Raw genomic sequence first — 21,123 nt, 5'->3', positions numbered from 1 at the left:
ATTGAAATCATGTTTAGGGAGCGAGGAATGTGATGTCAAAATCAGACATCAAATCCATCGCTCCAAACTTGAATAGCAATCGTGGTCCGTCCTTCTATCTTTTCTGGAAGATAATGTGCGAATGAATCAGCAAAGTAACTTGGAGAGAGGGACATATGGTAGTCAGTACCATACATGTATAGGAGCATCCCGTTATCGAATAGCAGTGACAGCGCCGGTGGTAGCGTGAACTAGATTGGGTGGGAGGCCGGCGCGCGTGCTGTCACGAGTTACGCGACCATGTGTGATACTCTGGCGAAAGACGATAAGTCAGGATAAGCCTTATTGACTTGCACAGCTGACATGGGTGGGAATTGACCTTGCGATAGATATATAAAGAGCCCCTGAAACTCCATTGTCTTGAGCACACAATCAAGTCCCTTGTATATCTCCAATGGCAGAATCCAAGGTAGATCTTGCATCGCTCTCGCTCTTCCGCGGGACGCCCGCGCAGGTTGAAGAGTCACGGCGCCGGACTTTTCCACAGTGGGGTGGTACTCTGAGTCTGACCGACTACCTTGCGCGAGATGTGACGATGGAATCGGGCGAGCACGCCAAGGATGGAAAGTTGATCACTTGGTGAGTACCTCAATTTTCTGGTGAAGGGAACCTAACAGGAGAGAAGGGTACTGGCGCCACGGGACGACCCCACAACGCTTGATTTTATTAGCACCTGCGAGACGTAAGCGAATTGATTTCCTCCACGAACGAGCAGTTTCTGAGGCACGACTATGGGGACAGATACAAGCGCACAGGTCTCGTCGCTTACCCCTCTTCCTCCCCGTCTGAGCCCAATTCAGGTGCACGAAGCAAATTGTTATGGTGTCGCCTGTGTGTTCACTCCACCATCGAAGCGCGGGCGCGGCTACGCAAGCCATATGATGAGCCTCCTGCATTGGGTTACTGCCTCGCGTGCCAATCTTCCTAAATTCCCCGAGGCATGGGGTGCACCGCCAGAAGAGGTAGCGGATGCTGGCAAAGGACTGTTCTCGGTGCTGTATAGTGATATCGGGGAGGAGTTTTACAGATCAGCTGGCCCTGGAGGTAAAGGGGGCGGATGGGAGAAGCGGAGCGAAATCTCAACTATTTGGGAGGTGGGTACAGAGGAAGGTGATGATGAGGGATGGAAGTGGTTGACAGAAGAGCAATTGAACGAACTTTGGGAGCGTGATGCTGTTCGGATCAGGAAGGAGCTGGCAGATATGCCTAACGAGCGACAGCTCTTATAATGTGGAGCGCCCAGGCGGCATTCGCGACATACCTGCCAACGGATGGTGTCTGCGGATTCCACATCACAAAGTCAACATTCGCCTCCAATTTTTCCATAGGCAGGCGGATTCTGGGGCGTAGAGTCAACGAGGGACCCAGGTACATACGCAAGCTGGAGCGTTGACTTGAGACCACCTCCAACAACGCTGATTGTCACGCGACTCTGTGCCAGTGAAGAGATGTTCCCTGGACTGATTGTGAAGATCAAACAGGCGGCTAGACGAAGCGGAATTGAGAAAGTAGAGGTATGGAATTTGCGGGTAGGATTGAAAGAGGTTGCAGAGAAGACGGGTGGGCGGACGTTCATGCGAAATGAACACTTGCCACAGATAGTGTGGTATGGACCTGAAATAACAGGGAATGTAGAGTGGGCGTATAATGAGAAGTGAGTCCTCCTGCTGTTCAAAAAAAAGGTGAACTGACAGTGTTCGACAGATTTTGTTGGTGCTGATATGTGACAGTCGTAGGTAGATGTTGACTGTAATTCGAAATTGAAACGTTAGGTCTACACAGCTTTTCGTATTTCCCACCTTCTTCTACCACGTTAGTACTCAAACCATGTTCTCCATACGAGTCGGCTACATAATACAGTACATTACATAATTTAAATCGTACCAGCGCATAGTGCGCGTGTTCAAGTTAGGAGTTATCAAAAGTTTGCTTCTCGCCGTCGTCGTCCTCGCTGGACAGCTCGTTTTCTACAATGTCGAAGCTTATTCAAATCACTACACCCCTGAGAGAGTTCAAAGGCCACGAAGGAAATGTAATGGCAGTCGCAGTGCTTCCCAATAAACGAGAGATGATTACGAGCTCGTACGACAAGACGCTTCGTCTGTGGGACTTGAAGACACGTGTTATGTTGAAGAAGATGGAGGGGCATAGCGTTGGGGTGGTGGGATTGGCAGTATCGCAGGATGGGCAATTGATAGCAAGCGGTGATCTGAACGGAGAGGTCGCCATCTGGCGCGGAAAGACTGGGGAATCGCTCACCCAACCCATCAAATTCCACTCCAATTGTATCGCCTCGCTGGACTTTTCCCCTGATGGAGCAGTGCTGGCCACTGGTTCGCATGACAGAATGACGAAACTGTGGAACACCAAAACCTGGGAGCAGCAAGGTTCAATCGAGTGTGGTAGTTATGTCTACTGCGTTCGGTATTCCCCAGGTGGAGACCGTCTTGCCATCGCAACATTTGACAATATCAAAATTTATAATACGAGCACAAGATATCTCAGGTCCTTCAAGGCTCACTCCACATCCTTCAACTGCTCACTCGCGTGGACCCCTGACGGTACTCGTCTTCTCACAGGCGGTGGCAATTCCGATCCTACCATACGCGAATGGGATGCATTGACCTGGAAGGAGGTTGGTGGTCCTTGGGCTGGTCACATTTTCCGCATCAATGCCATCACCGTTAATCCTACTGGCACATTCGTCGCATCCGTATCTTCTGACAACTGTGTCCATGTCTGGCGGTTGTCAAATCGACAAACCGTTGCTATCTTCGATCACGCATCCTTAGCATTATGCGGCACATTCTCTGTGGACGGCAAGCATATCCTCAGCGGAGGTGGCAATGAGATCATCTCGGAGTGGGCAGTACCCAACGATTTGGACATCAGTTCAAACACCGATGCGAACAACCATACTTACCGTGACTACTCCCATCGCTCGAAGGTACATCTCCGTTTTTGACTCACATCCTGTAATTCGAGCATGCTTCATGCAGATTCTTGCCATCACGACAGCCCACGATGCATGCATAGATGGTGACCTATCTACCGCCGAAGACCTACTCACTCGAGATATCAACACCAATGCGAACAACTACACTTCCTACGTCCATCGCTCATTTGTATTGGCCCGAAAGTACAACTGGGATCAAGCCCTTCAGGATGCAATGAAGGTGAGCTATATGTACTGATTATAGTGAACGGTTAACTCGATGGTGACATAGTCCATCAGCATTCAGCCCTCGCTGATAGGCTATATCTCCAAGGGCATCGCCCTCTGCGGAACGGGCCACATCCAGGGTGCGAGGGTAGCATTCGATGTTGCATCCATGTACACCGATCAAGACTCAAGAACCATTCATTTCCTGCTCTTGATCAAGGTATATTACAGTTACTTCGCACATTCTCTGCTTCATACGTGTTAGGCCATCGCCCTCTTCAATGCAGATCAACGTGACGAGGCAAGCCTGCTTCTCAAAGAACTCACTGTCAGTTGTCCATATGCTGATACTCGCGCATGCCATATTGTACAAGTAAGTTTCATGCAGCCATGCTATGTCATCACTACTGATCTTTGCAACTCACACATTAGGCGTATTTATGTGTTCAACTTGGAACACAAGCCCTGGATAGCGGGCGTTACAGTGAATCCACCGACCACTTCACTGCCGCTATCAACTCCGGCGCTTTCTCATCGAAATCAGACATCTATCAAGTGTACGAGGATTTGGTGATAGTACGTCAAGATGATGCACTTATAATGCTTTTCATAACTGAGTGTTTTGTCCAGCTCTTCGGCTGGAATCTCAAATCAGTGTGGCTCACTACACACCAAAAATGTTGTCATGCATTCCTTCGAGCAGGTAAATTCCAAGATGCCGTGAAATTATATCGGTACATGATGGTTTCGAGTGACGGAAATACCAGATCCGATTGCCTTGACTGGTTCAATGGCAAGTCTGGAGTTCGTAATGTCATGCATGCTACGATCCTCACCAGAATTTCACTCAGCTTTCACGGTAGAATGCAGCTCACTCTGTCTTACCAACGGAGATGCTGCCCTAGCTGCAAGCGATTACGATAGGGCCATTGACCTATATTCGACCGCTATCAGCCTGGCTTCTACATCCGTCATCTTCTTTGTGAATCGCAGCAAGGCAAAGTTAGGGAAAACGCTATGGGAGGATGCACTTCTGGACGCGCAAACGGTGCGATGACGTTTGCCTTTTTTCGCAGCCCATGTTGACTTCGGCGATACATAGGTCACTGAACTTGATCCCGCGTCTCACGTTGGATACCAGTTGATGCATACAGCACTGCGTGGCGCGCAACGCTACGACGAAGCCACCTTCAAAACAATGTTGTCAAAGTTGGACAATTCTCCCGAAGCGCAGATACGAGGTAAGCCATGGAACAATCTTGCATAACCTCAAAACATCTATCTCATTCTGCAGATCTGAGTCGGCAATATCTTTCTATTTCTGAGGCAGAAGATGTCGAGTTCAATAGTTGCCTTCCGGCCGATATTACCTCTTACACCACTCCTCCGCGCACCCTTCCATCTTTGTCCGAAAATGAAATCCAGACAACCATATGTTCACTGCGAAAAAATCCTGCGGTTGTGGATTTGGCGTCAAAACTTTACTACCGGCTTGATAACGCGAGTGTTGCTCGTTTCGTGAACTACAGTTGCAGTCTTCATCTTCCCTGTATCACCTTCCGTGTCACAGACGTCAGTCTAAGCCACGATCCAACCCAAGAAACTAGATATGGGATCAAAGCAGACGGTCTTCATGACCTACAGATCATTACCAAAGAGCCGATTGTTCAGTTCTCGCGGACAATACCCAATCAGCAAACATTCGTGCTTGTCCGTCCTTGGAATCGGTCTCTCCTTGAACTACCTGACTTTGCAGATGTGCGAGGCGATAAGGAGAACGAGAGGGATTATTGGACGCCGCCTTCCTCTCCGTTAGACGAGTCAACTAGCTGTTCTCTTGTTCAACAGGAGGTGATTGTTGTTGATCTAGAATCACGAGCATTACGGTTGCTTGTTCGCCTCGGGCAACCTTTCCGCGCATTTTTGCTGGAGCGGCGGTGCGGCGCAGAATACAAGAGGATCGCATCAGATCATGATATCACTGCACAGGTTAAAGATGTGACTTCTGTTTTAGACCTGATGGACATCAGGACGATAGAAATTATGTCGTAGCTACTATCTCTGGCCCGGTGTTGCATACCGCGACGTAGCACACTCATATTTCACACATTTCCTTAGCACAATCATTCTAGGGGATGTTTGATCCATAGCTTACTGTACATATTTTTTATTCTACGAAAAATGAACTAGAAGTGCTTGCGGCAGCGAAACACTGCTGAGAATGTGCACTTTCCACACTAATCCATCGGAGGGAAGCCACCACATGCACTAAAAAAATCAAGAATTTCACTAGTGGTTTCCCATTGCCTTCTAATATCACTCTAATTTTTTCCAACATGATAAGTAAGTGGTGTTGAGAGACACAAATGTTGTACCATTGAGATGCACGACGTGACAGGCCTCCACTTCTCGTCCACTCTCTCGTTTCGTCGCACCCACCCGCCTCTCCCTTTTTAGCAGTTTGCGTCTCGCTCATAGAACGGTCATTAAAATCCTCACTAAGAAAGTCCACTCGACGCACCGACTTCGACCAAAGCAGGATTCTGTAACAATCCTGCGTCTTGAGCTGCGGCGTCTCACCCGCCCTCACGGCTCATCTTGGACCTTCACATGTTCGAAACGGTGTTTCGGGTTGTAAAACCCTGCGGGCTTTAAGCCTAAATAGCTTCACAGATATCCTTACTACCACTATTTGTATAATCAGATATCATTAGCTGGTTAATATATCTGATTTCCTTCTTACCGTCACGAAAATTGACAGTCACACATAGACTGCGAGATCATTCGGCACTTTCTCCTCGATGGCAAGAAAAATCCTGAAACTCGGAAATGGACAATACTTGGGCAAAGTTTGGAGGCTTCTGTGCCGCCACTTACCTTCCGAATTTCACAGTGCTAACCTAAAGGAAGTCTTCATTGCTCGCGGTATCCCACCCATGGTCAACTCTCCCGACGCAGTTTACGAAGCCCTCGTTGGTAAGCGCCTAGCCGTCTGCCCTCATTTCAACTGACAGTTTGTTTAGTGAAGGTGGAAGAACCAAACAAGGTTTACTATGCAAAGTATTCCCAAGATGTTCGAAATGTTTGAAATCCAGACAAGTCTACCTCCACCAAGTTGTTGATCAACTACCGGTCCGTCAGATCTTAGGTTTCCTAGAGGGCAACAATGTAGTCATTCCGAACAGCGGGAATATGACGGTCTCAAATTGGCAACAACTCGACCTGCAGTTTGGATTGCATAGTAGGTTCGTTCATCGTGTGTAATCTCGCTTCAACTTCGTCAACGAGAGCTCATTCATATGCGCAGAGCTCGTGTTCCGAGCGATCACAGACTTAGACATGTTGGGAAGCTCTCATATGGGCTTATCGACAGTATACACAGAACACAGCACTTTGACACCAACCCGATTTACGCAGTGCTTCACGAGCCTATCTACTGCCAAGGGTGAGTCCCAACCATTCGCGAGGCATATATAAACCGATCATTTCTGTCTCAGGCGCAGGCACAAGGCAGGCTGGTCTGCACAGCGCGTCATCCAGAAAAACGACAGGTTTGTCTGGGAAAAAGTGAGGCTCATGTCCGATGATGTTCCCATTTACTTCACGGGGCAGATGGTGCGTCGATGGTCATTCAAGCGTCCTTAAGATGCTGAGATTGGATCCATGCATGGACAGATATTCCCTGACACGTTCGAGGACTATCATTATCTACGTCCACTGCAGGGCGTGGTCGAACTGTTGGCTTATGATGAAGATTGGCCTATGCGACAAAGAGGCTTCGAAAAAGAACCAAGTAAAAGTAAACGCTGTAACGTGAGTGGAACTTGTGATTGTTAATGAGCTCTTTCCAGGTATGTTGATTTCGGTCTTGTGCAACAGGTAGCGTTTGTCATCGGCAACCTATCACCAATCAGAGTTTCCATGACGGTATACGCAAGTACACGGAAAGCATTTTAATGACCCTTTTCGAGCTGTCTAAACGGGAGTGCGATTAGAACAAATTTCCCTGAAGCAGCGAGTAGCCTGTGATGTGGCATTTTAGGATCGAGATAGTACAGAGATGATCTTTGCTACAGGGTTGATGATATCTACAGCCATTGCGTAAAAGCTTTCTTTACTTGTACTGAACAGCAGTTCAGGAATCTGTATCAGAACTCAATGGAAGTCTTCAAAATCAGGTCATGAACGGAAATGTCGACTCCCTCGCGAGCTCCAACACTTTTAGTATCAATTCCGAAAACATACCGAACGGCTACTTGTCTTCATTTGGTGTCCATATCCTACCAGGGTGAAGCTCTTCATAAGCACTGGATTTTGGTGCTGCATGATGAGTGGGAATGCATTCAATGCCCTCACGCAATTCAGACACCCGATTATCACGTTCACGGTTCATCGCAGTGTCTTGCCACATGAGATGTTCAGCCAGATCGGTGTTGTGCAACTTCATTCTTACCCACAAACCATCAGAATTTGCACCTTATAAGCGATTATCCCCGGCTCCGAAGCAACAAACTGGAAAATACGAGATTCAAGTCAATTGGGTGTACATATCGTGTAGGTATACAGTCTCAAAGTCCGCAATATCGAAGTCCTTGGCAATAGGTTGCGCGTAGCCATGACTAGATGCCAAGTCGTCAGATTGTCTCAAGAATGCTTTCATCAACAAGGTGGGAGGACGCACGAAATTGATCATATGCCAATATGCACGAACACTATGCGCTGGGCCAAGGGTATGTTTACGTCACTAGCCAACGACTGGACCGCTCCGTGCAGCGCTTGGGCAGCTCGTTTGGGATTCATTGTGCCACCCTTGCAAAACCTTTCATAGAATGCCTTGACTAAGCGCTGCACAGTATCATCGTTGACCTTCCACAACGTCCCGACGACACTCCTAACCCCAGCAAATTGCAGGCCAGCCGCTAGGTGTATCACTTCGTCGGGCGTACTGAAGTCACCGACGGCGGTTTCACAGGCAGAAAGAAAGGCAAAATGATGTTGAGACAGATCCATTTGTGCAATATCGAGGAGCGAAAGAGGCTGGTCGCGCATAAGAAAGGCCGACTTGAAGGGTTCGTCAAATTCCTGTGTCCCATGACATGCAAGATGGAACCAAGTATTTTCGCGCAATGCGCACAATGCTCTCGATTTCGTGGCATCAACACTGGTTATCTTGGAGAAGGAGACAGTTGGGGCAGGAGGCAAAAGTTCCCGCACCAATTCCAGCTCAGGCTCCACAGCATCCAAAGTGAAAGAGGCACCGGGTGGGCAATTCTGACCAATGGCGACGAAGGGCATCGACGTGGGTCTGTCACAACTTGCGCGAGCCTTTATCAGCGCAGTGAGAGATGGGGTGTATGAGGAGATATACAGCTGCGAAAGAAAATTTCCCCTCTCTCTGTACTCGCCAGCAGCATGCAACGGCAAGAAACTGAAGACAGACGTCGGGCACCACCATATTCGGGAACCTAGTCGTACCAATCCGCCCAAATTTTCTACCACTGGGCCGACGACCTTGTCCCACAACTTTTTCAAAGCTTCTTTCAGCGCTCGTTGGTCCCCAGTCTCTTTGTCAACTGCCTCTTGGAATGTGTTTACTAATTTGACGAGTTTCTGAATATCGGTAGGGAGCTGAATGCTAGTGGGAGGTTGCTTGTGCGGGATAATAATGGCATCGCAAGACGATTTGCTTGCGATGAGCATGATGATGGGCCCATCACGAGCTGCATCTTGAAGATCGGAGAACAAAGGGGGAAGCAGGAAACGAGAGAAGCCCTCGATCTTCCTGATCTCTTCCACAGTTCCATTCCAGTCCTCCACTAGACGTCTGTGCCGGGTGGCTTCTGCTTCCACATCTACTCTTGGGGTCCCTTCTGGATGGCTTGGAGGAGGTTTACCAAGGAGGGAGCTGAGGTCTGTGAATTTCTTCATAGTCGCTGCATGATCGCCGCAAGTCTGGAGCCCGTCAAAAGGCTTGCGGAGTCGAGCCATCTGGGTCCAGATGATGGTCCTGCCTTGCTCCAACAACTCGACAGCGCGACCCATGTCACCACTACGAAGAGCACACGATGCAGCATCCACAGCGAGTGTACTTGGGAATTCCTTCATGGCATTATGACGAGATGATACGGAGGCTGTCGCAGACATGTAAGCGTCCAGAAGTTGCATAGAAGTCGCATAAGCCTCCAGTTGAGTACCATGTGAATGTTGACGAGCATGGCGCACCCAAAGTAGACTTGCCCGCAGGCGGGATAGCAAGCCTGCAGAGACAATATTTGTCGCTGCCTTCAAATGATGCATGAAAGCATCCAGACTATCTGTACTTAAGCCAGCACCGGTGCCGTCAAGCTCTGAACGATGGAATAATAGATAGACCTTGGCTATAGATCGATGGACCGTCAATTGACGAGGATCATGCTGCGTCAACAACGTCAATGCACAGAGTAGGCTCTCTCGTGACTCGTCCAAGTCTTCGCCGTTGCCTCGGTGGTCAAAGCGGGAGGAGAGGTGATTTGCGAGGTTGTTTAATGCCATGGACCGATCTGTGTGACCGACCGGGCGCAAAGCCAGCGCTTCCCTCTGAAGTACGATAGCCTCATCCAAGTCTTCACCATTGCCTCGGTGGCGAAAGCGGGAGGATAGTTGAATTGCGAGGTTGTCTAATGACATGGACCGACCTGTGTGACCGACCGGGTGCAAAGCCAGCGCTTCCCTCTGAAGTGCGATAGCCTCATCCAAGTCTTCACCGTGGCCTCGGTGGCGAAAGCGGGAAGAGTATTGATTCGCGAGGTTGTTTAATGACATGGACCGATCTGTGTGACCGACCGGGCGCAAAGCCAGCGCTTCCTTGTGAAGCGTGATAGCCTCATCCAAGTCTTCGCTGTTGCCTCGGTGGTCAAAGCGGGAGGAGAGTTGAATCGCGAGGTTGTTTAATGACATGGACCGATCTGTGTGACCGACCGGGCGCAAAGCCAGCGCTTCCCTGTGAAGCGCGATAGCCTCATCCAAGTCTTCGCAGTTGCCTTGGTGGCAAAAGCGGGAGGAGATTTGAGCCGCGAGGTTGTCTAATGACATGGACCGACCTGTGTGACCCACCGGACACAAAACCAGTGCTTCCCTCTGAAGTGCGATAGCCTGATCCAAGTCTTCGCCGTTGCCTCGGTGGTCAAAGCGGGAGGAGAGTTGACCCGCGAGGTTGTTTAATGACACAGACCGATCTGTGTGACCGACCGGGCACAAAGCCAGCGCTTCCCTGTGAAGCGCGATAGCCTCATCCAAGTCTTCGCCGTTGCCTCGGTGGTCAAAGCGGGAGGATAGTTGAATCGCGAGGTTGTTTAATGCCATGGACCGATCTGTGTGACCGACCGGGCGCAAGACCAGTGCTTCCCTCTGAAGTGCGATAGCCTGATCCAAGTCTCCGCCATTGCCTCGGTGGTAAAAGCGGAAGAATAGTTGAATCGCGAGGTTGTTTAATGACATGGACCGACCTGTATGACCGACCGGACACAAAGCCAGCGCTTCCCTGTAAAGTGCGATAGCCTGATCCAAGTCTTCGCCGTTGCCTCGGTGGTCAAAGCGGGAGGAGAGGTGATTTGCGAGGTTGCTTAATGCCATGGACCGATCTGTGTGACCGACCGGGCGCAAAGCCAGCGCTTCCCTCTGAAGTGCGATAGCCTGATCCAAGTCTTCGCCATTGCCTCGGTGGTAAAAGCGGAAGAATAGTTGAATCGCGAGGTTGTTTAATGACATGGACCGATCTGTGTGACCGACAGGGCACAAAGCCAGCGCTTCCCTGTAAAGTGCGATAGCCTCATCCAAGTCTTCGCCGTTGCTTCGGTGGTGAAAGCGGGAGGAGAGTTGATTCGCGAGGTTGTTTAATGACACAGACCGATCTGTGTGGCCGACCGGGCACAAAGCCAGCATCTCCGTCTGGAGTGCGATAGCTTGATCCAAGTCTTTGTCGCTGCCTCGACGCTTGAAGCGAGTGTGTAGCATTAGAGCTAGATTACCTAGCAATTGCCCTCGGCGGGTGTGCCCGGCGTTGTAGTATCCTAGTGCATCATAATGAAGGGATATCACTTCATTTAAGGCACCAGGTTCATCTCTCTCCAAACACTGCTGTGCTTGATGAGCAAGTTGATTCGGCGATAACGGAAGCATGGATGGAGCGGGCCATTCCTGCCTAAGATCATTTGCATTAATGCCTCTAGCAGAATGTAGAGCGCATGTTTCCATTGCAATCGCAGCCGCTCTGTGGATGTGGCTGTTGGCGTGGCAGGCATTGACGACTTCGCTCAGTAACTCTTTGGCTGCATCAGCGTCCATTTGAAATCCCCGTTTCGCAAAGCGCGAGAGCAGAGCAACCGCAAGATGCAGTTGCGTGACCGTTCGGTCCGGATGACCGGTGGGACGCAATTCGAGGGCGCCTTCAAACAGGGAGACAGGGACATCGAGGTCGAGGTATCTTTCCTCAGCTTGGCAACTAACAAGCTTTGCGTTGGCAAGATTGAACAGTGCTGCAGGGCGGTAGGGATGATCTACGGGGCAGATATCTGAGGCGTGTTCAAAGTGGTTTATGGATTGCTCGAGATCCCTGCCGTTCTGTGTTCTACGGTATCGTGCGAGAAGATTATGACCGGCATCCGTCCTCAGCGCTAATGCATTCATATCGCGGGATGTAGGCTACACGTTACGGCTTTCAATATCAGAATGCCAAACTAGATTGACCGCTCACAGCAGTAGGGGGGCAAAGAATCGCAGCATCATTTTGATCAGCAAGTTGCTGCTCAACTGTGAAGAAAAGCGAAGTACAAGCGGATACGACTTCCTGCTGCTTTGGCTGAAATATTATGGCTGCGATGCTCTTTAGCATCTGTCAGGCATTGTGTGCAATGGATAGTACTGACGATGCGATTTTTCGCTAGGATCCAGTAATTCTCCGACCAAGATCTCGAACGTGCGGAGGAGTTCACCGTGACAGAGCATTGGACCCAATTCGAATGAGGCATACAGGCTGACCCGGACTTTGGAACATGGCTCGCGCGGCCTAGAGTCTTTCTCAATACCTGCAGAGCAGACGGGTTGAAGATGACGTACAGAGGAATGCGCTCGTGCCATTCGACGACAGCCTGGTCTACGTTTAGAGATATATTGCTTGTCTGGTATTCAAGGTCGTCGGCCTTGATCACTGCATGGAAGCCAGAGGGGATCCGTCGGAGGCCAAGAGTGAGATCAGTCGCGTGAATAGCTTTTGGGAAATGGTCAATATGAGCTGAGCGGAGATGGATATCAGATACCAGTAATGATTGGTTGCACTCCACTGATGTGCATCTCTGCCGGGTCCTGGGTGTTGCCTGGGTGGTTCGGCTCCTCACTAAATAATAAGCACATTGTCAAGCATTTAGATGAACAGTACTTCATATACTTACTTATATTGTTTTTGCCTGAATATGCGAAATTAAGTCCATACATGTGGTATACAACGCAGCGACTTACGATCGTAGGCGTTTTGAACTCTTGTCATCATCGCTGCCTGACGACCTGCGCTTACGTTTTATCCCTTTCAAGGGCTCGGTACTGGAAGCGGATATCTCTACTGGAGGACTTTGGGAAGTTCTAAGCGACGACGCTGAAGAAAAGTCTGATTCTAATGAGGTTGAAGATACGCATCGACGATGAGCCATTATGAAAACGACGACTGACAAACACAATTTGAATCTACCGCGTTCGACAGTGATCACGTGATCATTGATAATTTTCGATCGCTCGTCAGTGCGGCAATCCGAAAGTTCTGCCTCGTAAAACGTCCTTTGCATTTGAACACGTTTCAGACGCTGAACGTATCCAAAAATGCAGAGCGACGACGTGATATGGTCTGTAATCGGCCATGAATTCTGCTCGTATAAAGTCAAGTACGTTCACCGTCGTGATGAACTTTGCATAACCTCACATATCATACATTCTACAGGACTGTCACTCAGAATTTCTGCCGGAATGAGTACAATGTCACCGGTTTGTGTACACGGCAGTCATGTCCACTTGCGAACTCGCGGTATGCGACGGTGAGGGAGAATGAAGGCAAGTGTACTTGATCCAATGCTATATGACATGGTTGATGTCCACCCAGGTGTGCTGTATCTGTATATGAAAACGATTGAGCGAGCACATACACCTGCTAATATGTGGGAGAAGATTGAGTTATCAAAAGACTATTCCAAGGCACTAGAGCAGGTGAATCGACTCTAGGCTCGATCTACTTTCGATTGACGTGCAATGAATTCGTCATCCAGATCGATAAAGAGCTCAAGTATTGGCCAAACTTCACTATTCACAAATGCAAACAGCGTGTTACGAAGATAACTCAGTATCTCATCAAAATGCGTCGAATAAAACTACGGCAGGAGTGCGCCTCCAACTTGTATGACCTTTTTCTACTACATTTACACTTATCTAGGCCAAAGCTCGTGGGCGTGAAAAAGAAGCTAGATAGACGCGAAGCTACACGGGAACGCAAGGCTCTCTCTGCTGCCCACCTTGAAAAATCCATCGAAAAGGAGTTGATCGAGCGGCTCAAATCAAAAGCGTACGGCGATGCGCCACTCAACGTCAACGAAAGTGTCTGGCAAACAATTCTTGACCGAGAAAAGAGTGGAAAGGAGAAGGAATTGAATGCTGATGCTCAATTCGATATGGAAGATGATGAGACGGACGGGGAGGAGGAAGAGGAGGAAATGGAGGAAGACTGGGATGCCGAAGGAGGCGAGTTTGTCAGTGATTTTAGTGGAGATGAAGATGGCGATTTGGATGATGGACTAAGCGATCTGGAAGATGTGGTAGATGGAGGACTAGGCGCAGAGGAGAGTGGGGATGACCAATCAGACGATGACAGTTCACCAGAAGATCAACCACCGTCCAAAACTGTCCTTGGAAAGCGGAAAACCAAGCCAACAGCAAGAGCGCCCCCAAGAAAGAAATTGGACAAGCCCGGGAGAAGTTCGTGGTTTCTGAATTCAATATCCAGTGACTTATCATTACTCTTCACAGGAGGTCCGAGGGTGGAAGTGGAAATCGAGCAAGAAATGGAGAGCGTACTGCTCACAAGGTCCGCATTGGCCAATTGGTAACCACGGGGGTCCTCAACTATCTTACACACATATATATTCCACTGCGGTACAAGCAGCCACATTCAAGATTCGTGAGCGATCATGATCATCGACAAGACACATGAATCAGTTCTCGATACCCTGACCACCGTGGTCATCACCTGCTCTTGCCATTGTTGTTTTTCCCCATTGAATGAACTCTGACAACCGTGGCTGAGATGCCAGTGGCTTTCTGCTCAACAACGCCTGAAAAACTTTTCGACAAAACTCCGCATAGGTTACTCGTTCCTCCTCAGATAATAGGCTCTGGTATGCAAGCCATTAGCTTCATGATCAGGCTCATAAGGGCAATTGCACAAACTTCATAGTCGTTTCTCATAGCTGAGAGCATGGAGATTAAGAAGCCAAGATACTTGTGGTTGACAGGATCTGTCTTATCTTGCAGACGCTCAGCAAGATTGGCAAATACCGCTAGTTGACGATGAGTAGAGTATCTGACTCTGATGAATGAATTCTCACATTCAATCAGCGTCTGCCGGACTATCGAATACTCTTCCAGCGATATTTCGAATGCAGATGACCCGGTAGACGGCTCGGCCAGCACGCCACGTAGAAGTGGGTGTCGAAGACCGTCCAGAGTGAATATGACGGATGCATACTCGTGTTCAATTGTTGTCTTAGAGGAAACAGTACATGTGAGGAGGACTTCGATAAAGTAGTCCTCGTATGCCTTTATGCGATGAGCATTTTTCTGTGAGAAATAAAAATTCGACTTACACTGTAAGCCTTCGAGTCAAGTCTGAGAAGTGTGAGGCAGAATCGAAGACCAACCCGGCAACGCCATAAGGGATCAGGTATGCGCTCCCATGATTCAGGTCCAAGGTGCATGTGGTTTTTCCAACTCTAAAAAGGAAGAGCTGAGTAGCAGCAGTCGAAACAAGTATCGAAACAAACCGATCCATTCTGAACTAACACATTTCCGACTCCTACCCAACAATCAATCCATCTATCAGCTGTCTCACAGCGACTATCGACTGTACTTGGGGCGGGGGAATCAACTACATATCTGCAAACGACCCGGAATATCGCTGAAGCCAACGGTCCACAGATCTGGAAATCGTCAGTCAGGAAAATATATGGGAGGAACAACGAGAGCGACCTTGCAAACTGCTTCTTCCTTCCGCTTCCACTCCATTCCAGAAGTTTGTGCAGGCTCGTCACCAAGAGCAGCTAGGATTTCTGGATCGTTTAAGTCAATGAAAAACTTGTCGTACTCATCCTGGCTCTCTTGATTATCAACACTCGACGGTATTGGTGGTGTGGTGGGCCGGGGTAATGCCCTCATTCGAGCATCTAAGAAAGCTGACAACACCTCTTGACACACAGCACTGGAGCTATGCTCTATGGCGATAGGATTTTTGGGACTGAAGACGTCCTTTACCCATGCTGACGAGGAAGGAAAAGTCAGGGCATATCTCGTTGACATTAATCAACCACTTACGTCCCTCCAAAAAGGCTGGATCTGGATACTCATGTCGCTCATCCGTAGTGTCCAGTGAGCATGTTTCAATCATGCGAGCAACCGACGTGAGAAGACTCTTGATCATCTCCACAGTCTTGTTCTTCACGATATTCTTGTTATCTTTACTTGTTAGCGTGCGCGCTTCCTGGTACTCGTCCAGCAGGATTCCGGTGACTTCGGCAAGCCAACTGAGAATTTCTCCAAGCTGTACGCGGTGATGTCGCATAACAGCGCTAATATGCTCAATGCCTCGAATACACACAGCCCTCGTAAAATCATGCGCATCTTTGAAGTTGACGCATCGTCGAGCTTGCCCAACACGGTGTCGGACGTTTGAGATGGAAGGATCAAGATGAATAGCGACCGCCATAGCATTGAGGCGGTTGAAAAGCATAGAACTATCCTGCCCAGTCGGCTGAACGGCCCTTATGGATGACACCGAGCCAACTGGGACCACCATGTTCAGCATTTTCTTCACCTGTATGTCGCGTTGTTTTTTCTCCGCGTCACTTGTGCTGTCCGCCCGCGCAACTTGTACGATCATCTTGAGGAGCACCTCGAATACGTTGTCGCTCCTGTCTTGTACCGAAAGTAAAGATATGTCCCTTTGAACCATAAACTGCATAAATTTAGGCTGCTCGTGGCGGAGACTGGCAAATCTACGACTCCTGAATATTTCCACAAGGTGGTTGAACACTATCATTGCATCGTCCAAACTCCAATTCCAACGCTTCCACAGGAGGAAGCATCGAGAAGCGACGAGGGAGACGTACTCGTCGCGTTTGTTCAGGGACGCAGTATGTGTGAGTGCATCCTTCTGTGGATCAGCAACAAGGGAGATGAGCTTTAAAGCAGTCAAAACCGTTTCCCATGAAGGTGCGATTCTACTGAGGGATGTCGACATCCCGTGCACAGAGAACTGCGAGAGCGCACAAAAAGAGAACATATTCCGCCAAACGTACTCGCTCGCCTCAACTGCAGTGGTGAACGATGATGCTTCGTCTTGGATCAGCTGTTTGAACAAAAGCCAAAATGGCTCCGATGATAGTTTTCCAGGAGACTCAGAGGTGCAGTTAATCAAGAGATGAAAGAGGCATATCCATGACTCTACAGCTTGAACGGGAGTTGAGTCGGTCTCTAGAGGGCCATCGGGTTCCTTAAACGATGCTAGAATCTCCCGGAGGTCTACATCTGAAAGAGGCCGCATGAGTAAGAGCGCAAATTTGAATAACTCTCGGGTCTCTGATGACCCCCGCCGAGTCCTTGCAGCGTGCATGATTCTGGCAGCGAGCTCTACTGCAAACCAGCAAACAGGCAATGAGAAGTGATGAATGTCCGCGTCCAACACCCGCGCCACCAAAGAACCCATAGTCTCGTGTACTGTGAGCTCCAGTGAACTGAATTCCTGATCGTCGATGCTGAGACATTGCCACGATACCAACTGGCACACCATTCGCATCGCGAGTTCCCAATCCTTCCCAGCCGCAGCCGTCCATTCGTGTCCTTTGAGCACGTCGTCTGCGAGCTGATCGCACAAAGGTGCAATTACAGTCGTAAGAACATGGACCGATGTATCAGGTCCAAGGTCGAACCCCCGAATAACATATGACATAGGAGCAATAGGTTGAGCATGCCCTGTAACGAGGCATACCAGTTGGTGAAGAAACCCGCGGCCAATATACGTTCCGGACGAGAACGCAATCCCTGAGGGCAGAGAGTCGATACCCAAGTCGACTGTGGTCAGCAACGTTCGTTGGTCTACAACATGCATGAACTCGTGGACGTCGTGATAACCTCTCCTCCGTACAGGTGGTGATCGTTCGCATAGCAGATTTGGTGGCATATCAAAGTCAACGTGGCCATGATGCGAGTCAACATGGGAGGGTGGGGGTGACCGAGCATGTAATTTTCTTTGACGTTCATCCTGACTGGACTCGACACAAGACTGAGGTTTGGAGTCAACACGCGAAAATGGAATTCGCTGGCGCTTAGTTTGGGGGGTATCTTCTCGACGAACTCGGGATGAAATCGCAGATGCAGGTTGTCGCATTGATCCAGGTTGCTTTTGCCACCTATCTATCTCCTTCCTCCAAGTCGGGTCCAGCGCCTGATGAAATCCTTCATCACCCAGATCAATTCGCAAACCTTTTCGTGCAATACGCCTGCCAGATTGGTGGAGGCTGTAGAGCTCTCCCTCAGCTTGCTTGCGCTTTGTTTTCCTCCGTTTCCTCCGTAGTGCCTTAGACTCCTGCTCCGCCGGAAGTATTGATTCTGTCCTCTTGTGGACCTTGTTATGATGTGAATGCTGAGAGCGGTGGTCATGGTCAGAAGAAATGGCGGGAAACGAGAGAAGGGTCTGGTTGCCCATTCGCGCGCCACTTGTTACAACGCTGAGCTTCGGCCTTGAGCGTCCACCCCTGCTTTCACCAATGTCTCGGGATTTTACACCAGAGCCTCGAGGCCTCCGACTTGACTTGGCCCTCTGCTTTCTCCCGCCACCCACCGTCCTAGTCCGCGTAAGCATCCAATCAATCAGACTCTTCTCGCGCATAGGCTGGCGACTTCGGCTCCACGCAGCGATCCGTGCATCGTCGATCATACCATCACTTTCCTCGCCGTCACTCTCCAATCCACTCTCGGAACTGGAAGAGATGCTAATGGCCGGGGATCTTGGTTCGACTTTTGGAGACGCCCGCCGACGAACTTGTGGTACGATGGGTACCTCAGCATCCATGTCCTCATCTCGAGAAATTTCGACATCCGAGCTCTCAGGGTCTCCCTGAATCACAACGTCACGTCCACCAGCACCCATTCGGACGCGTGCGTGTCCAGGTCTCAGGGGCTCGTCACCACTATCAGACGGCGTTGGAGAACGCGCTCTTTTCGTACTAGCAAGAATTTTTGCCTGTGAACCTTGGAACTCGAGCTGCTTCTTGATCATGACAGCAGGCATCATACGCTGCAGGAGGCGGAGACGTTTGCGATCTTTGGAGGAAATTCCGGGAGAAGGACTGCTGGACTGGTCGCAGGGCTCACGAGCGGGCGGATCGACATCGGACAAGTCCAATTGATTGCTCCCATCAGGCAATGCAGACGAGGAGCGTGGTGGTGTTGACGGTGCTGAGGGAATTTCAATTACGTCGTTGTCGGTATCAGGGTTGGCCTTCTCCGCATTGATCAAGTTGTGGGCATCGTGGTCGGAGAAATTATAGTAGATGTCGTCATCATATTGTTGATACTCGTATTCGTCGATCACAGAGGGATCTCTTGCCGGCGAACGGGACTGAGGTTGCAAAGGATGGACATCAAAAGAACGTGAGGGTGAGGGCGAGGGCGAGCGGGAAAGAGATGGTGTAGCACGTTGTTTTCCCTTCAAGATCCTGGAAAGGACTGGTGGGGACCACTGAAATGGAATATATCCAGCACGTCAGCATATAACAAGTTTTTCTAAATGAATCTCACCTCGTCTAAGCGAGATGGAGACAGTCTCGAGGATGCTGAAGATGGTCCTGCAGCGGGCTGCTTTGACGATGATACTGCCAGTGGGAAGTTCTTCAAACGTCTCTTCTTGGCAATTTCTTGCGCGTCTGCCTCTTCTTGCGCCCTCAAGCGAGCTTGTTCCCTCTCCCTCTTCTTTGCCTCAGCCTCAGCCTTCTTTCGAGCTATCCTCGCCTCCCTCACCAACTTACGAACTTCGTCTGTTCCATCAATTTCATCGCTTTCAGACAGATCTCTTAGAACCTCAGGGAGCCATCCTTCCTCTCGCTCGCGATTATGACGATCAGCTTCAGCAACGGTGGCCCGCTTTTTTCGCCTCCTTCCTTCCACGTCCACGTAATCTCTGTCCTCCTCCAGATTGTCGACAGGAAAGCTATACTCTGGTTGAGTTCGACCTTGCGTCTGCCCATCTGCCCACTGTGACCCATCTTCTCCATGCATCTCGTCACGCTGCGGACTCACAAACTTCACGATCGCATCAGGGTTTGCCTTCATCTGTGCCTTGTACTGCGCCTTGTCAAACGCATACGGTTGAAGCTGACGTGCCTGCCTGCGGCGAAGGGAATAACGCCTGAGTGGTTCCGGGTCCTCGGGGATAACGAGGGTTGGTGACGGCGGAACAGGCGGAGAAAGAGACGGGAGTGGTAGTAGATCCTGTAATTGTACAGCAGGGGACGAGTGATCTTGAGTTATTGGGGTGATTGGGGTCAATAGGCATCTCGAGCGGGTTTCAGGAGAGATAAGAAGCAGCTCGTCGGGGGATAGTGATTGACGACCATAGGGATGTGGAGTGCGCGGTGGCGTATCTCGCGCCATGTGAATAGGCGTTCTTATACTTTTGGGAATAAGCCCCAGGGACGATTGCGTCGAGGGACCCGGAGGAGAAGAAAACAACGAACGCAAGTCTGCTGGGCGCGATACGGAAGGGGATGGACTCAAAACCAGTCCCTCGTGTTGAGATATAGCATTTTGTGATGGACTCTGAGAAAAATCAAGAGCTTTAGAAGGAACTGGCGCATAGCTGGGCGATGACGGGAAGAGGGCGTCATCTAGCTGAGGTTGAGAGGAATCAGGAAGCGGCGACTGGGGGTCACCCTGCGGCTGCGCATCGGCTAAGGTAATGGAATTATGGAACATGTTTCCAGAATCAGTTGGAATGAGTGAGGGGGGGATACCTATGTCGTTGGAACTCAGCTCCTGAGTATATGCAGATTGAGTCTCATTGTGCGATGACGTTTCGTGGGCACCGGTAGCTGGATGGGATAAGTTGGACATATGGTCAAGCGCAACCTGCATTGGTGCACTTGTATGCAGTGCAGAAGATGCGGTAGATTTCACAGGCGATGCATGGGACAACAAACTAATATCGACAATCGGCTGCGATTCAGATTCGTCGTGAGTTGTCTTGAGAAACAATGAGTACTGTAAGACAACATAGGAAATTCGGCTCTACCTTCACACGTTTCCGTGAAGAGGGTTGATCTTCTCGCCTGTCATTAAACCTTGGATGCAACTTAGCGGCAGCCAGAGGTCCTGGATTCTGTTGCGTCTTCTTGGGGGAGAAATAGGTGTAACAGTCTGCCTCTGAGACATCAAATTCGCGTTCTTCAACGTCAGATGTGTCCACGACTTCATCAAGGTCCATGCAGAGACTTTGAATTGGATCCAGTGACAACTTTAAGAAACAAGGTCGAAGTCGGTGTGACAGCAACGCGACGTGATTTACCACGTGATTGTGATTCCGTATAATTACTTACGTAATATCAGGCTGACTTCATGACTTTGTTTTTACGACTCCGGCA

At 49.7% G+C, this 21,123-nt stretch overlaps 6 protein-coding genes across 6 annotated transcripts; 4 read left to right on the top strand and 2 right to left on the bottom strand.

The window, feature by feature from the left end:
* Positions 1 to 433: 433 nt before the first annotated feature.
* EDB93DRAFT_1240282 (uncharacterized protein) lies at positions 434 to 1,759 on the top strand (the record flags this gene model as incomplete). The annotated part of the gene is made up of 7 exons (XM_041451737.1): positions 434 to 618; positions 665 to 721; positions 781 to 799; positions 840 to 1,206; positions 1,276 to 1,338; positions 1,372 to 1,693; positions 1,744 to 1,759. 7 exons carry the CDS (start codon positions 434 to 436, stop codon positions 1,757 to 1,759), a joined length of 1,029 nt encoding a protein of 342 aa, XP_041308268.1.
* A 147-nt stretch (positions 1,760 to 1,906) lies between these two features.
* Positions 1,907 to 5,312, top strand: EDB93DRAFT_340897 (WD40-repeat-containing domain protein). The gene is made up of 9 exons (XM_041456136.1): positions 1,907 to 2,986; positions 3,039 to 3,215; positions 3,267 to 3,422; positions 3,468 to 3,575; positions 3,635 to 3,778; positions 3,833 to 3,995; positions 4,054 to 4,250; positions 4,305 to 4,443; positions 4,497 to 5,312. The coding sequence occupies exons 1-9, from the start codon at positions 2,012 to 2,014 to the stop codon at positions 5,252 to 5,254; spliced, it is 2,817 nt and encodes a 938-aa protein (XP_041308267.1). The 5' UTR covers positions 1,907 to 2,011; the 3' UTR covers positions 5,255 to 5,312.
* A 584-nt stretch (positions 5,313 to 5,896) lies between these two features.
* EDB93DRAFT_340883 (uncharacterized protein) lies at positions 5,897 to 7,388 on the top strand. The gene is made up of 7 exons (XM_041456135.1): positions 5,897 to 6,178; positions 6,226 to 6,284; positions 6,344 to 6,447; positions 6,510 to 6,647; positions 6,700 to 6,817; positions 6,878 to 7,015; positions 7,082 to 7,388. The coding sequence occupies exons 1-7, from the start codon at positions 6,004 to 6,006 to the stop codon at positions 7,157 to 7,159; spliced, it is 810 nt and encodes a 269-aa protein (XP_041308266.1). The 5' UTR covers positions 5,897 to 6,003; the 3' UTR covers positions 7,160 to 7,388.
* A 40-nt stretch (positions 7,389 to 7,428) lies between these two features.
* On the bottom strand, positions 7,429 to 11,827 carry EDB93DRAFT_1205025 (TPR-like protein). Its single transcript, XM_041450977.1, has 4 exons — positions 11,502 to 11,827; positions 7,884 to 11,303; positions 7,748 to 7,821; positions 7,429 to 7,475 (listed from the first exon to the last, which is right to left on the bottom strand). The coding sequence occupies exons 1-2, from the start codon at positions 11,522 to 11,524 to the stop codon at positions 7,892 to 7,894; spliced, it is 3,435 nt and encodes a 1,144-aa protein (XP_041308265.1). The 5' UTR covers positions 11,525 to 11,827; the 3' UTR covers positions 7,429 to 7,475; positions 7,748 to 7,821; positions 7,884 to 7,891.
* Positions 11,828 to 13,048: 1,221 nt separating this feature from the next.
* Positions 13,049 to 14,322, top strand: EDB93DRAFT_1240280 (Mak16 protein; the record flags this gene model as incomplete). Its single annotated transcript, XM_041451736.1, has 6 exons — positions 13,049 to 13,110; positions 13,167 to 13,276; positions 13,326 to 13,429; positions 13,489 to 13,601; positions 13,653 to 14,191; positions 14,243 to 14,322. The coding sequence occupies 6 exons, from the start codon at positions 13,049 to 13,051 to the stop codon at positions 14,320 to 14,322; spliced, it is 1,008 nt and encodes a 335-aa protein (XP_041308264.1).
* Positions 14,323 to 14,593: 271 nt separating this feature from the next.
* Positions 14,594 to 20,137, bottom strand: EDB93DRAFT_1084245 (Mus7/MMS22 family-domain-containing protein; the record flags this gene model as incomplete). The annotated part of the gene is made up of 8 exons (XM_041445820.1): positions 14,594 to 14,772; positions 14,821 to 15,031; positions 15,079 to 15,204; positions 15,256 to 15,411; positions 15,452 to 15,747; positions 15,803 to 17,617; positions 17,741 to 19,193; positions 19,361 to 20,137. 8 exons carry the CDS (start codon positions 20,135 to 20,137, stop codon positions 14,594 to 14,596), a joined length of 5,013 nt encoding a protein of 1,670 aa, XP_041308263.1.
* Between the last annotated feature and the right edge of the window lie 986 nt (positions 20,138 to 21,123).

The sequence above is a fragment of the Suillus bovinus genome (genome assembly GCF_016758785.1).
Source record: "Suillus bovinus strain UH-Sbo-P2 chromosome Unknown EDB93scaffold_23, whole genome shotgun sequence".
NCBI lineage: Eukaryota > Fungi > Basidiomycota > Agaricomycetes > Boletales > Suillaceae > Suillus > Suillus bovinus.
The sequence above is the reverse complement of the archived record's forward strand: the minus strand, read 5'-3'. Positions and strand labels throughout refer to the sequence as shown.

What these genes read in the sequence shown, in the direction of transcription:
- EDB93DRAFT_340897 (XM_041456136.1), top strand. Translation starts at nt 2,012, where the DNA reads ATGTCGAAGCTTATTCAAATCACTACACCCCTGAGAGAGTTCAAAGGC. An exon ending in ACTACTCCCATCGCTCGAAG is followed by an intron (nt 2,987 to 3,038) that starts GTACATCTCCGT and finishes TGCTTCATGCAG; the next exon opens with ATTCTTGCCATCACGACAGC. An exon ending in CCCTTCAGGATGCAATGAAG is followed by an intron (nt 3,216 to 3,266) that starts GTGAGCTATATG and finishes ATGGTGACATAG; the next exon opens with TCCATCAGCATTCAGCCCTC.
- EDB93DRAFT_340883 (XM_041456135.1), top strand. Translation starts at nt 6,004, where the DNA reads ATGGCAAGAAAAATCCTGAAACTCGGAAATGGACAATACTTGGGCAAA. An exon ending in GAGCCTATCTACTGCCAAGG is followed by an intron (nt 6,648 to 6,699) that starts GTGAGTCCCAAC and finishes TTTCTGTCTCAG; the next exon opens with GCGCAGGCACAAGGCAGGCT. An exon ending in TTTACTTCACGGGGCAGATG is followed by an intron (nt 6,818 to 6,877) that starts GTGCGTCGATGG and finishes ATGCATGGACAG; the next exon opens with ATATTCCCTGACACGTTCGA.
- EDB93DRAFT_1205025 (XM_041450977.1), bottom strand. Translation starts at nt 11,524, where the DNA reads ATGGACGCTGATGCAGCCAAAGA. An exon ending in GACGCTGATGCAGCCAAAGA is followed by an intron (nt 11,304 to 11,501) that starts GTTACTGAGCGA and finishes GTGTTTGGAGAG; the next exon opens with AGATGAACCTGGTGCCTTAA.